Source organism: Dendrobates tinctorius, unplaced genomic scaffold, assembly GCF_039654945.1.
Source record: "Dendrobates tinctorius isolate UK_male_01 unplaced genomic scaffold, ASM3965494v1 ptg000020l, whole genome shotgun sequence".
Lineage (NCBI taxonomy): Eukaryota > Metazoa > Chordata > Amphibia > Anura > Dendrobatidae > Dendrobates > Dendrobates tinctorius.
The window spans coordinates 1390159-1403832 of NW_027361688.1; the positions used below are offsets into that span (position 1 = coordinate 1390159).

General features: G+C 47.7%; 3 protein-coding genes across 3 annotated transcripts; 1 reads left to right on the forward strand and 2 right to left on the reverse strand.

The window, feature by feature from the left end:
* Positions 1-10648: 10648 nt before the first annotated feature.
* LOC141083126 (histone H4) lies at positions 10649-11086 on the reverse strand. Its single transcript, XM_073567311.1, has one exon. The coding sequence runs from the start codon at positions 11009-11011 to the stop codon at positions 10700-10702; it is 312 nt and encodes a 103-aa protein (XP_073423412.1). The 5' UTR covers positions 11012-11086; the 3' UTR covers positions 10649-10699.
* A 944-nt stretch (positions 11087-12030) lies between these two features.
* LOC141083127 (histone H2B 1.1-like) lies at positions 12031-12519 on the reverse strand. The gene has a single exon (XM_073567312.1). The coding sequence runs from the start codon at positions 12461-12463 to the stop codon at positions 12083-12085; it is 381 nt and encodes a 126-aa protein (XP_073423413.1). The 5' UTR covers positions 12464-12519; the 3' UTR covers positions 12031-12082.
* A 243-nt stretch (positions 12520-12762) lies between these two features.
* On the forward strand, positions 12763-13243 carry LOC141083128 (histone H2A type 1). Its single transcript, XM_073567313.1, has one exon. It carries the CDS (start codon positions 12794-12796, stop codon positions 13184-13186), a length of 393 nt encoding a protein of 130 aa, XP_073423414.1. The 5' UTR covers positions 12763-12793; the 3' UTR covers positions 13187-13243.
* The last annotated feature ends 431 nt before the right edge of the window (positions 13244-13674 follow it).

Below are 13674 nucleotides of genomic sequence, written 5' to 3' on the forward strand. Positions count from 1 at the left end.
CAAACATAAAAAAACTATATAAATCTATGCACTCATAAGTGCTTGTTTTTATGAGACAAGTTGACGTTTTTATTGGTACCATTTTTCGGTTATAACATTTTTAAATTGTTTTCTATTCAAATGTGATGCAAACCTCTTTGACTATGCTCTGCTCATGGTCTACGGGGCTTGCCATAGCCTGGTGCCCTGAACGTCGTCAACATCGGGTCACCATGGCAACACTCTGGCACTTGCGATCACTTCAATCGGAAGAGAGAAGGAGCGCCTTCTCCCTTCTAAATGCTGCGATCAATAGCAGCATTTAGAAGGCTTAACTGCATGGAACGGTGCTTGCACACACGCCTGGCTGTGAGAGACGGGTGTCAGCTCCTGTGTGCTGATAATCGACACAACATACATACCTCATCGGTCAGGAAGTCCTTCCCTTCCATGACGTGTATTTATAATAATAATAATAATACATTTTATTTCTACAGCGCCAACATATTCCGCAGCACTTTACATTTCAGAGGGGACTTGTACAGACGATAGACATTACAGCATAACAATAATCACATAGATCATAACAGATACCAAGAGGAATGAGGGCCCTGCTCGCAAGCTTACAGTCTATGAGGAAAAAAGGTAAACACAAAAGGTGGGTGGTAACAATTGCCCTGATTGTTTGGATCAGCCATAATGTTAAGTGTGTAACAGTACAGACACAGAGGGCTAATGGATGCATAAAGCATGTGGGAACATGATGCGGGCAACCTGGTTATGGTGAAGCTTTAGGCTGTGCCACATAGGGATAGATTAGGTTAATGTGTTGAGGCTGTAGGCCAGTCTGAATAAATGTGTTTCCAGGGCACGCTTAAAATTGTAGGGATTGGGGACTACTCGTATTGACCTGGGAAGTGCATTCCAAAAAATTGGCGCAGCACGTGTAAAGTCTTGGAGACGGGAGTGGGAGGTTCTGATTATTGAGGATGCTAACCTCAGGTCATCAGCAGAACGGAGGGCACGGGTAGAGTAGTAAACTGAAACGAGGGAGGAGATGTAGGGTGGTGCTGAACCATGGAGTGCTTTGTGGGTGAGGGTAATAAGTTTGTACTGGATTCTGGAGTGGATGGGTAGCCAGTGTAAGGACTGGCACAAAGTAGAGGCATCGGTGTAACGATTGGCGAGGAATATGATCCTGGCTGCAGCATTCAAGACAGATTGGAGGGGGGAGAGTTTGGTAAGAGGGAGACCGATTAGAAGAGAGTTACAATAGTCCAGACGAGAATGAATAAGAGAAACAGTAAGAGTTTATGCGGAGTCAAAGGTAAGAAAAGGTAATAATAATAATAAATTTTATTTCTATTCGGCTGACATATTCCGCAAAACTTTACATTTCAGAGGGGACTTGTACAGACAATATACATTACAGCATAACAATAATCACATAGATCATAACAGATGCCAAGAGGAATGAGGGCCCTGCTCGCAAGCTTACAATCTATGAGGAAAAGGTCGAATTCTAGAAATGTTTTTGAGGTGCAGATGACAAGAGCGAGCCAGTGATCGAATGTGGGGGGCAAAGGAGAGCTCGGAATCAAGTATGACCGCAAGACAGCGGGCCTGTTGCTGGGGAGTAATAGTGGAACCACACACAGAAATGGCAATGTCGGGTATAGGTACATTAGTAGAGGGAGGAAACACCAGGAGTTCAGTCTTTGACAGGTTCAGTTTCAGATATAGTGAGGACATGATGTTAGACACAGTGTTAGACAATCGCCGGTGTTTTCTAGAAAGACTGGCATGATGTCAGGAGAAGAAGCGTATAATTGGGTGTCATCAGCATAGAGATGGTACTGGAAACCAAATCTACTGATTGTTTGACCAATAGGGGCAGTGTACAAGGAGAAGAGGAGGGGGCCTAGAACCGATCCTTGAGGAACCCCAACAGTAAGGGGAAGGTGAGAGGATGAGGAACCGGCAAAAGATACAGTAAAGGAGTGGTCAGAGAGATAGGAGGAGAACCAGGAGAGAACGGTGTCCTTGATGCCGATGGAACGGAGCATAGTGAGGAGGAGCTGATGATCCACAGTGTCGAATGCTGCAGAGAGATCCAAGAGAATTAGCATGGAGTAATGACCATTAGATTTAGCTGTTAGTAGATCATTAGAGACTTTAGTGAGGTCAGTTTCAGTAGAGAGTAAAGAGCGGAAAACGGATTGGAACGGGTCGAGAAGAGAGTTATCAAAGAGATAGCGGATCAGACAGGAGTAGACCAGGCGTTCCAGTAGTTTAGAGATGAAGGGAAGATTAGAGACAGGTCTATAGTTAGCGGCACAGTTTTGGTTGAGGGATGGTTTCTTAAGTAGTAGATGTATGATGGCATGCTTAAATGAGGAGGGAAAGATACCAGAAGAGAGAGAGAGAGGTTAAATATTTTAGTTAAGTGAGTGGTGACAGCAGGGGAAAGGGACTGGAGCAGATGTGATCGAAATGGGTCACTGGTGCAAGTGGTTGGGCGAGAAGATGCAAGGAGTCTGATCACTTCTTCTGTGACTGGTTCAAAATCAGAGAGTGAGCTAGATGCAGTGGGGGAGGGAGGACAGTGCATGGTATGAGGTGATTGGGAGATAATTTCCTGTCGGATCTGGTCAATTTTTTTTTAAGTAATTGGCCAGATCGTCAGCTCAAAGCTCCATGGTTGGGGCCTGCACTTTATATACTGCAAATGTCGGGAAGGGGTTAAAGCTTAATATGATTTGGTTGATCTTGTTTTTTAAATGTACAGGAAAGTCTTCTGCAGAAATGATGGAGGTTGGAGGAGCAATGGTGTAAGGAGGAGAGAATTAAGTGTTGAACAACTGTTCGGGGCTATGTGGTAGAGAAGATATGAGGGTTCTGACATCTTATTTAGCAGAGGTGAAGGCTGACGTGAATGTGGTGAACTCTGCCTGTGAGTGTGTTTTCATACAGCACTCTGCACCGCTGGACACATGACGGAGATTTTTGGTCAGGTTGATGTTTAAGGGTTGTCTATTGATTTGTCGCACTCTTCCGTGCACAGGATGGGAGATCGATAGCTAATGGAAGTGTGGCACTGTAGAAAACTATTTCTGTGCCTGTCATGGAGTGAAGATATGGAGGACAGCAGTAGTATAAAGTCAGAGTGTGTGAATGCTGATGTGTGTGAGGTTTCTGTGTGGGAGCCTGAAACAGGGTCGGGGTACACGTGTTAGGGTTTCCTGTGGTCCGGAACGGAGTTCCGGTTACCCCACAACCTCTGTTCTGAACAGATGTCTGGGTGGAGTTTGTGGTGTGGTGGAGTACATTCTTTACTCTTTCTTCTGGAGCCCTTGTTACCTCTCCGTCCAAGGGACTGATTTCGGCTACAAACAAGACAGAAGACCTTGGATCCAGGATAACAGGTCCGACTTTACTGTGCAATGATTTACACATGGCTGCAGCATACAGATTTAGGCCAGGGTCAGACTTGCGAGAAACTAGGACGAGTCTCGCATGTCAATACCTGAGACTGCCGCCGACACTCGGATCGGAGCGTTCAGCTGTATAGAAATAAATGCAGCTTAACACTTTGATCCGCGTGCCGGCAACAGTGACAGATATTGACGTGCGAGACTCGTCCGAGTTTCTTGCAAATCTGACCCCGGCCTTAGACAAAGTTTCTTTTTAGTGATATTCCCTTGGCTTTGTGATCCATCAGCCCTTGTCCCTGTCCTGTCCTGACACCCACCATCTTCACCTCACTCTGCCACCCGGCTGACAACTTCCTTATCAGGGAGACAGATATGTGACTCTCTGTACCTCTTCTGGTCAAGACTGTCCCTGCGTCCAGACTTCCTCATTCTTCTAGGAAACTTACACTGAACTGTCCCATTCTCTTCGGATGCAGCTTAGCTGCACTAGAAACTGCTAACTCTGCTGTGTTTAGCCTTGCTCTCCACTGCACCCAGAACTTGACTCAGTCCTGGACTCTGACTATCCTGTGTCTGACTCACTGTAACCCAGAAAACATTTTCTATAAAAGCTTATCTAACCCCTCACAAACTGTGGGCTAATCCCAACTCTATTAACCGTCTAATCACTGCCCTTCACCTCTCCAAACAAACCTATTTCAACACCCTCATCACCTCACTGTCCAATAACCCGAAACGTCTCTTTGACACTTTTCATTCTCTACTCAATCCAAGAGTACAGGCCCCAACCACAGAGCTCAGAGCTGACGATCTGGCCAATTACTTCAAAGAAAAAATTGACCAGATCCGACAGGAAATTATCTCCCAATCACCTCATACCATGCACTGTCCTCACTCCCCCACTGCATCTAACTCACTCTCTGATTTTGAACCAGTCACAGAAGAAGAAGTAAGCAGGCTCCTTGCATCTTCTCGCCCAACTACTTGCACCAGTGACCCATTTCCGTCACAGCTCCTTCAGTCCCTTTCCCCTGCTGTCACCCCTCACCTAACTAAAATATTTAACCTCTCTCTCTCTTCTGGTATTTTTCCCTTCTCATTTAAGCATGCCATCATACATCCACTACTTAAAAAACCATCCCTCGACCAAAACTGTGCCGCTAACTATAGACCTGTCTCTAATCTTCCCTTCATCTCTAAACTCCTGGAACGCCTGGTCCACTCCCGTCTTATCCGCTATCTCTCAGAAAACTCTCTTCTCGACCCTCTCCAATCCGGTTTCCGCTCTTTACACTCCACTGAAACTGCCCTCACTAAAGTCTCTAATGATCTGCTAACAGCTAAATCAAATGGTCATTACTCCATGCTAATTCTCTTGGATCTCTCTGCAGCATTCGACACTGTGGATCATCAGCTCCTCCTCACTATGCTCCGTTCCATTGGCCTCAAGGACACCATTCTCTCCTGGTTCTCCTCCTATCTCTCTGACCGCTCCTTTACTGTATCTTTTGCCAGTTCCTCCTCTCATCTTCCCCTTACTGTTGGGGTCCCCCAAGGATCGGTTCTAGGTCCCCTCCTCTTCTCCTTGTACACTGCCCCTATTGGTCAAACAATCAGTAGATTTGGTTTCCAGTACCATCTCTATGCTGATGACACCCAATTATACGCTTCTTCTCCTGACATCACGCCAGCCTTTCTAGAAAACACCGGCGATTGTCTAAACGCTGTGTCTAATATCATATCCTCACTATATCTGAAACTGAACCTGTCAAAGACTGAACTCCTGGTGTTTCCTCCCTCTACTAATGTACCTATACCCGACATTGCCATTTCTGTGTGTGGTTCCACTATTACTCCCCAGCAACAGGCCCGCTGTCTTGGGGTCATACTTGATTCCGAGCTTTCCTTTGCCCCCCACATTCGATCACTGGCTCGCTCTTGTCATCTGCACCTCAAAAACATTTCTAGAATTCGACCTTTTCTTACCTTTGACTCTGCAAAAACTCTTACTGTTTCTCTTATTCATTCTCGTCTCGACTATTGTAACTCTCTTCTAATCGGTCTCCCTCTTACCAAACTCTCCCCCCTCCAATCTGTCTTGAATGCTGTAGCCAGGATCATATTCCTCACCAATCGTTACACCGATGCCTCTACCTTGTGCCAGTCATTACACTGGCTACCCATCCACTCCAGAATTCAGTATAAACTTATTACCCTCACTCACAAAGCCCTCCATGGCTCAGCACCACCCTACATCTCCCTTGTTTCAGTATACCACCCTACCCGCGCCCTCCGTTCTGCTGATGACCTGAGATTAGCATCCTCAATAGTCAGAACCTCCCACTCCCGTCTCCAAGACTTTACACGTGCCGCGCCAATTCTTTGGAATGCACTTCCCAGGTCAATACGATTAGTCCCCAATCCCCACAATTTTAAGCGTGTCCTGAAAACGCATTTATTCAGACTGGCCTACCACCCCAACACATTAACCTAATCTATCCCTGTGTGGCACAGCCAAAAGTTTTACCATAACCAGGTTCCCCGCATCATGTTCCCACATGCTTTATGCCTCCATTAGCCCTCTGTGTCTGTACTGTTACACACTTAACATTATGACTGGTCCATACAATCAGGGTAACTGTTACCACCCACCTTTCGTGTCTCCCTCTTTCCTCATAGACTGTAAGCTTGCGAGCAGGGCCCTCACTCCTCTTGGTATTTGTTATAATCTACTGTATGTGATTATTGTTATGCTGTAATGTCTATTGTCTGTACAAATCCCCTCTGAAATGTAAAGTGCTGCGGAATATGTCGGCGCTATAAAAATAAAATTTATTATTATTATTATTATCTAATCCCTAGTGTAGTGCAAACTGTGCCCCTATCTACTGTATGATGTATGGTTCCCCTAGTGGACAGACCTCCCAGATTCCAAGGGACAGGCTTAGGCATAGCCTATAGGAGAACCAAACACACAACACTGGCCATAAGGATAAACTATAACATTACTGTATCACACATTAATGCATAGAATCAAACAACATCATCACAACCCCCTGTTCCACGACGTCTTCTTCATCCCAGCCTTCTCCCTACATGCGCTAGCTGCGGGACTTGGAGCAGGTGAAGAGGACAAGGATGAGAAAATTAGTAGAGAGTGGTCAGCAAGGGGTAGAGATGAGGCTGTAAGGTTAGATAAGGAACAGAGGTGGGTGAAGATGAGGTCTACTGTATCTCCGTCTGTTTGGATTTATGTGGAGAATCATTGTGAAGGAAGTGATAGGAGTTTGGAGGCTGCAGATTGGTGGGTGTCAGTTGGTGTTTTGAAATCGCCTACGATGATGGTGGGAATGTCAGAAGAGAGAAAGTGGAGAAGTGATCGAAAAAAACGGAGCCCACAGGTCGGTATATAATGGTGTCAGGCTCACCTTGTGGAGTGTACCCGCTAAGCCCAAGGTGGGTACACGGGCCCACGACATTGGTGTAGCTAGCAGGATAGCATGTAGGAAACGAGGACGTGGCACACACAAGAGTGTGGGAGCAGCTGGATGGAAGAAGTGAAGTATGCAGACATAAAAGCAGGATCAGCACAGACGTGCACAACACTCGAGTCTTGAATAGCAATCCGAAGATACAGGTCTATGTCATAATGGGCCTTTAAAGGCCTAAGGAGATTGTCATATGTCGGGGAACCTGTAAAGCCTGATGTGAAGGGAGGAGGACCCAGGTCTGGGACAGGTGTGTAACACACGTCCACTTGGAGAGTGGATATGGACAGAGTGCACTTCAGATGAATGGAGGGTAGAGATAGGGTTGGGTTGAAGTTGTTAAAAAGAAGAAGGCCAACTCTCCCATCATCCATGTTTCTCTGGCCCAGGAAGAATAGATTGATAGAGGTAAAGAAGTCATGAATGGCATGGAGTTTGTCGCAGGTGGAATGGTGTTGAATATTGCTTCAGAAAGATGGAGTGGGGGTCAACTGGGTGGGTATTACACTGGAGAGGTTTGGTAGATTGAGGCTATGTACACATGTGCGGAATTGCTGCGGGGTTTATGCGTTTTTGCCACGGAAACGCATAAAATAAGCAACTCATTATATTCAATGGCATTCCGCACATGCTGTGCTAATGCTGCGTATTTGTCTGTGGCGGAATCGCTTCGCGGAAAAATACGCAGCATGCTTATTCTTTTTGCGGAATCGCAGGGATTCCGCACACATAGGAAAGCATTGTTCCGCTTACTTTCCGCATGTGGCTATGCCCACCATGCGCAAAGTAAGCGGAAAATGTGCGGATGATACCCATGGTCTGGAGGAGAAGAGACTGTCCTCCAAGCCCTGGGTACCATATCCCTGTTAAAAAAAGAATTAAAATAAAAAATCGTTGATATTCTCACCTTCCGGCGTCCCCAGCGATGCTCCTGCCAACTCCCGTTCCCATAGATGCCTTGCGTATATGACAGTGATGACGTAGCGGTCTCGCGTGATGCTACGTCATCTGGGGTCATTATCGCAAGGCATCGCTGGGAACGGGACCTGCCGGGAGCATCGCTGAGGCCTGGGGACGCTGCGGGGGACTCTGGAAAGTGAGAATATCATGATTTATTTTTTTATTATTTTTAACATTATATCTTTTTACTACTGATGCCGCATAGGCAGGATCAATAGTAAAAAGTTGGTCAGACTTATCAAACACTACGTTTTACGAGTGTGAGCAACCTGTCAATCAGTTTTCCAAGCGATGCTACAGATCGCTTGGAGAACGCTAGCATTCTGCATTCTAATTAAGCTTGCAAAACGTTAGTTTTTCGCGGGAATTCCGCATGCGTATTTCCCACGGCAGGGAGCTGTGGAATTGCCGTGGAAATATCCGCGACAATTCCGCACATGTGCACATAGCCTTATAGTAGCTAGGGAATAACAGGATGGAAAAATATTAGTAGGTATTTAGCTTTTAAAGGGAATCTGTCACCCATTTTTTGGACTATGAGCTGCCGGCATCGACATCAGGGGCTTATCTACAGCATTCTGTAACGCTGTAGATAAGCCTCCGATGTGACCTGAAACATAAGAAAAACGAGTTATATTATACTCACTAGGAGGTGGTCCGGTCTTGGTCTGATGGGTGTTGCAGTCCGGCGCCTCCCATCTTGCAGCAATGCCGTCCTCTTCTTCCCTTCCTGTCGTGGCTCCAGCGCAGGCGCACTGCTCTGCCCTGTTGAGGGCAGAGTACTGCAGTGCGCAGGCGCCGGACCTCTCCTGGCGCTGCGTACTGCAGGACTCTGCTCTGCCCTCAACAGGGCAGAACAGTGCGCCAACGCCGGAGCCACGACAGGAAGGAAAGAAGAGGACGGCATCGTATGAAGATGGGAGGAATCGGACCGCGACAGGAAGGGAAGAAGAGGACGACATCGTATGAAGATGGGAGGCGCCGAACCGGACGGCGACACCCATCGGACCGGACCGCCCCCTCAGGTGAGTATAATCTAACTTTTTTTTTCTTATCTTTCAGGTTACATCGAAGCCGGCAGCTCACAGTCCAAAAAAAGGGTGACAGATTCCCTTTAAGGTTCAGAATTGGGAGATATGTCACCAGCAGTGAGGAGGAGCAGAGAGAGTGAGAGGAGGTTGGAGAGGGAGCATGTAGGGCTTATGTTGTGCTTTAGAAGGAGGGATCTAAGGTTTAGAAGCAGGTCTGCAGATGAGGTCAAGCGAGGGGGAAGAGGATGCTGCTGCGGCCATAGTGGTGAGGGGAACCATGCGGAGGCAGATGTTACAGGTTCAGTGCAATTATCACACACCAGGCAACATGGGAAAGAACTATGGAATGTCTGGAATATCTGTCCGCAGGTGTCAGTGACTCCGCGCCACACAGATGCACAGCGGTTATCAGAAGTAAAGGTTATATAGCTGAATATTAGTGCAGAAAGGCGACATCTGGAAACAAACTTCGGTTTATACTGTAACGTTTCCAGTTTGTGAATGAATCTGCAGACACTGCTGGTTGTTTGAGCAGCTGATAATTCCTTTTTACTCTAAAAATGTCTATTTTGTTGATGCTTTCATTCAGAACTGAGTGTGCGGCTCCCAGCGCCTCTGTATATATGGAGATAAATGCTATTATGAGGAGTCCGCTTCTTCTCAGTTCTGTTAATCACACTGCTATTATTATACACATAATGTAAGTTTCTGGTTATCTAGAGAGGTAAACAGAAGAATTGCAGGTATTCAGGGTGGTCCTGACAAGCACAATGGATGTGGCCTGTGGGAATACAGAGGACAGAACTTGTTCTTCAAGGTTGGGGGATGCAGGGAGAAAAGTCCATGTACATGGCTACTTCAGGGAACAAGATGGAGACAACATGGTTTCCTTCACAATCCCGTTCATCCAGTGCTGTATACACAGATTGTGCTGTTGATGCCTCTATGCTTTCCACCCCCATATTGTACTGTTTACCCCCATATAGCGCTGTATAATCCTGATATGCTGTTCTGCCCCAGATAGCGTAGTATACCGCCACATAGCTCTGTATACCGACACATGATGTAGTTTACCCTCCATGTAGTGCTGTATAACCCCTAAAAACATAAACTATCACCCCATATATATGGTTCACTCACCACTACCAGATATTTAAAGGGGTATTCCCAGCTCCAAGATACTATCCAATATGGAGAAGGTAGAATAATAGCAAATACCTCAAATTAGAAATATAGTATAGTTTTTCGGATTTGCTGTCTTTTTCCTCATGTGCAATCGTTGCAGAACCTTCGGTATCCATGTTACATAGTTGCTAGTGTTGGTAATCATGGATACCTAAGGTTCTGCAATAACTGCACACGAGGAAAGAGAAATAGCAAATCAGAAGAACTATACTACATTTCTAATTGGAGGTATTTACTAATGTAGGGTCTTGGAGATGGAACTACCCCTGTAATCACAGCTCCCAGCCTGACAAGAGCAGATCCACCACCGCCATCCTGACACCACATGTTACAGAGAACAAAGAGCAGAAGAAACCATCAGCCCATGTGCACAGCCAATCAGCACTCGGTAGGGCTATGGCTCCGCCCACAGGCAGCTCCAGATTACTCCCCCCCCTCAGTGTTAACCCATTAGTGCCTGCAATGTATCCAGCTGCAGCAGCACAGGCTGCAGTCATCCCAGCCCAGGACTATCAGCAGCCCCTTCCCCCTCTCCCTCCCCAGGAGCTGTAGCTTCTCCTCAGAAGATGTGGGTGGCTCTTAAAAGAGCCTTTGGGTTGTCAGGATAGAGAAGAGAATACAATTAACCTCCGAAGCCGTAGAGAGTGCGGCCCTGGCGCTTGAGCGCGTACACCACGTCCATGGCGGTGACGGTCTTCCTCTTGGCGTGCTCAGTGTAGGTGACGGCGTCTCGGATCACGTTCTCCAGGAAGACTTTCAGGACGCCGCGGGTCTCCTCATAGATGAGGCCGGAGATGCGCTTCACTCCTCCCCTGCGAGCGAGACGGCGGATGGCAGGCTTGGTGATGCCCTGGATGTTATCACGGAGAACCTTCCTGTGCCGCTTGGCGCCGCCCTTCCCCAGACCTTTCCCTCCTTTACCGCGACCAGACATCTTCCAGGTAGTCAGCAGAAATCTATGACTGATGAGTGCACAGTCCGCCTTTATATAGTCTGTGAGCGGACCAGAAAGAGAACTGCAGCGATGACGCGTTTCCAGGGCAGGGATGGAAAGTAATTTGCATTATCAGCCCCGCCCCTTCCTCTGCTGATTGGCCAATCACAGAAACGTTAGTGATTTTGAATTTCCCGCTCATTGTTTTGTTCTTTTCCGCTTCTACAGGGATGACACTAACAATAGTCAGAAACCTGATTCCTCTCCGTGGTGACATCCTGCTCGGAGTAATTACAATGTGAGAGCCGGACCTACTATATTCTCTCCATCCATAGAGTAATGTATAACCGCCATATACTGCTGTATACCTGTAATATACCACTATATTTCTCCATGTAGTGCTATAAACCCCCATATTGTGCTTTATACCCTCCATATTGTGCTCTGCTCATTTATCTCAGTGACAGGTTCTGCTGCGATAAACAAGTGATCGGCTTCTAATTGACAATGTGAAATTCAGACCTAGAAATAGATCAATCTTTGGGATCTTATTGACCAGGAGCCTCCACCAATCTGCGGAGCAAAGGGTGTGTAATATCAGAGGAACGTCAGTGAGAAAGTGCAGAGAGCTCTGATCAGAATGAGGACAAACTGCTGGAAACATCGCTGACTACAAAGAGCCAACAGCCCATCTCCACCTACTATCAGCAGAACAATGGACACCAGGCCCCAGCGCTCTGGGAGAGAACCGGATTCAATGAGAGAGGAGCAACCGATCATCTATGGCTGCCTGCACCTGCTCCTCCACTGTCAGACTATTCCTGATGTTCCCCATCATTCTACATCTCACTACAACCCTCATCTCCCTCTCCATTTTACTATCCTTTAATCCCCAACCTCTAATGCCAGATACATTGATCTGATCTCTTCCTCCAGCTAACACACGAGGTGCCAGTAAGTGCAGACACATTCCCCAGGGAGAGGAGCGAGATACAGACACAGCTCTGCTGTAGACGGGGTGGGTGGCTCTTAGAAGAGCCTTTGGGTTGTGGGTGCAGAGCACAGAGCAGATCACTTGGCGCTGGTGTACTTGGTGACGGCCTTGGTGCCCTCGGACACGGCGTGCTTGGCCAGCTCTCCGGGCAGCAGCAGGCGCACAGCGGTCTGGATCTCCCGGGAGGTGATGGTGGAGCGCTTGTTGTAGTGAGCCAGGCGGGAGGCTTCCCCTGCGATGCGCTCAAAGATGTCATTGACGAAGGAGTTCATGATGCCCATGGCCTTGGAAGAGATGCCGGTGTCGGGGTGGACCTGCTTCAGCACCTTGTACACATAGATGGCGTAGCTCTCCTTCCTGCTCTTCCTCCGCTTCTTTCCATCCTTCTTCTGAGTCTTGGTCACGGCTTTCTTGGAGCCCTTCTTGGCAGCTGGTGCAGACTTGGCAGGATCAGGCATGATGAGAGCAGAATGTTCTCTTCACTGGAGAGAGAATAATGATCCTGCTCCTCCCAGAGCGGCCGTATTTATAGACCGGCCATGCAAATGAGCAATGCTGTCAGATCGCTGTGCTATTGGGTGAGAAAGTCATGTGACTAATGTACATGTAATGATCTCCGCCCACTGCAGCTCATTGGTGTTTCCACAAGTCTTGTTTCCATTGGTGACTTCAGATCCAGCCAATGGCAGGAGAGGAGGCGGGGCAGCAGCAGGTTATAAAAGGTGCAGGAGACTGCGCACTCCCCGCACAAGAGCATTCTCTATCTGCTGATAACTGTGAGCGCAGTGATGTCTGGACGTGGCAAACAAGGAGGGAAGGTCCGTGCTAAAGCCAAGACCCGCTCATCCCGGGCAGGACTGCAGTTCCCGGTTGGTCGTGTGCACAGACTTCTCCGCAAGGGTAACTATGCAGAGAGGGTGGGCGCTGGGGCTCCGGTCTATCTGGCCGCTGTGCTGGAGTATCTGACCGCTGAGATCCTGGAATTAGCCGGTAATGCCGCCCGGGACAACAAGAAGACCCGCATCATCCCCCGACACCTGCAGCTGGCCGTGCGCAATGACGAGGAGCTGAACAGGCTGCTGGGTGGGGTGACCATCGCCCAGGGGGGCGTCCTGCCCAACATCCAGGCCGTGCTGCTGCCCAAGAAGACCGAGAGCAGCAAGTCCAGCAAGAGCAAGTGAGCGCTGCCACCGACCCCGTATCATCCACACAACCCAAAGGCTCTTCTAAGAGCCACCCACACCGTCCCCACAGGAGCTGACGCCGCTGATCTCATATGTGATCTGTGTACTGATCTGTCATGTATACCACCTTATAGTGCTGTTCACAAACATTGCTATATAACGTCATATAGTGCTGTAAATTCTCCTTATACTGCTGTATACCCACCATATATGAACATCCATTTAATGCTGTGCATGTCTATATGGTGCTGCATACTGCTATAAAGTAAATGATACCCTTCATCCATCTAGTGCTGTATCCAGGGCTGGGGTGTCTGGGCCCCTACAGCAGTATGCAAATACCTTAGCCGTTATCCCTGATACAGTGGAGCGTCGACTGTAAAACAGGCAGCTGCTGCACATTACTGTGCGCCACCATAACTGGGATGTATAATTATGGTAGTATGTTATCCACATGTTAACCTCTTAGCGACTGCCGATACACC

Bases quoted from the DNA above. Each gene is read 5' to 3' on its own strand.
- LOC141083126 (XM_073567311.1), bottom strand. From the start codon at position 11,011: ATGTCTGGTCGCGGTAAAGGAGGGAAAGGTCTGGGGAAGGGCGGCGCC.
- LOC141083127 (XM_073567312.1), bottom strand. From the start codon at position 12,463: ATGCCTGATCCTGCCAAGTCTGCACCAGCTGCCAAGAAGGGCTCCAAG.
- LOC141083128 (XM_073567313.1), top strand. From the start codon at position 12,794: ATGTCTGGACGTGGCAAACAAGGAGGGAAGGTCCGTGCTAAAGCCAAG.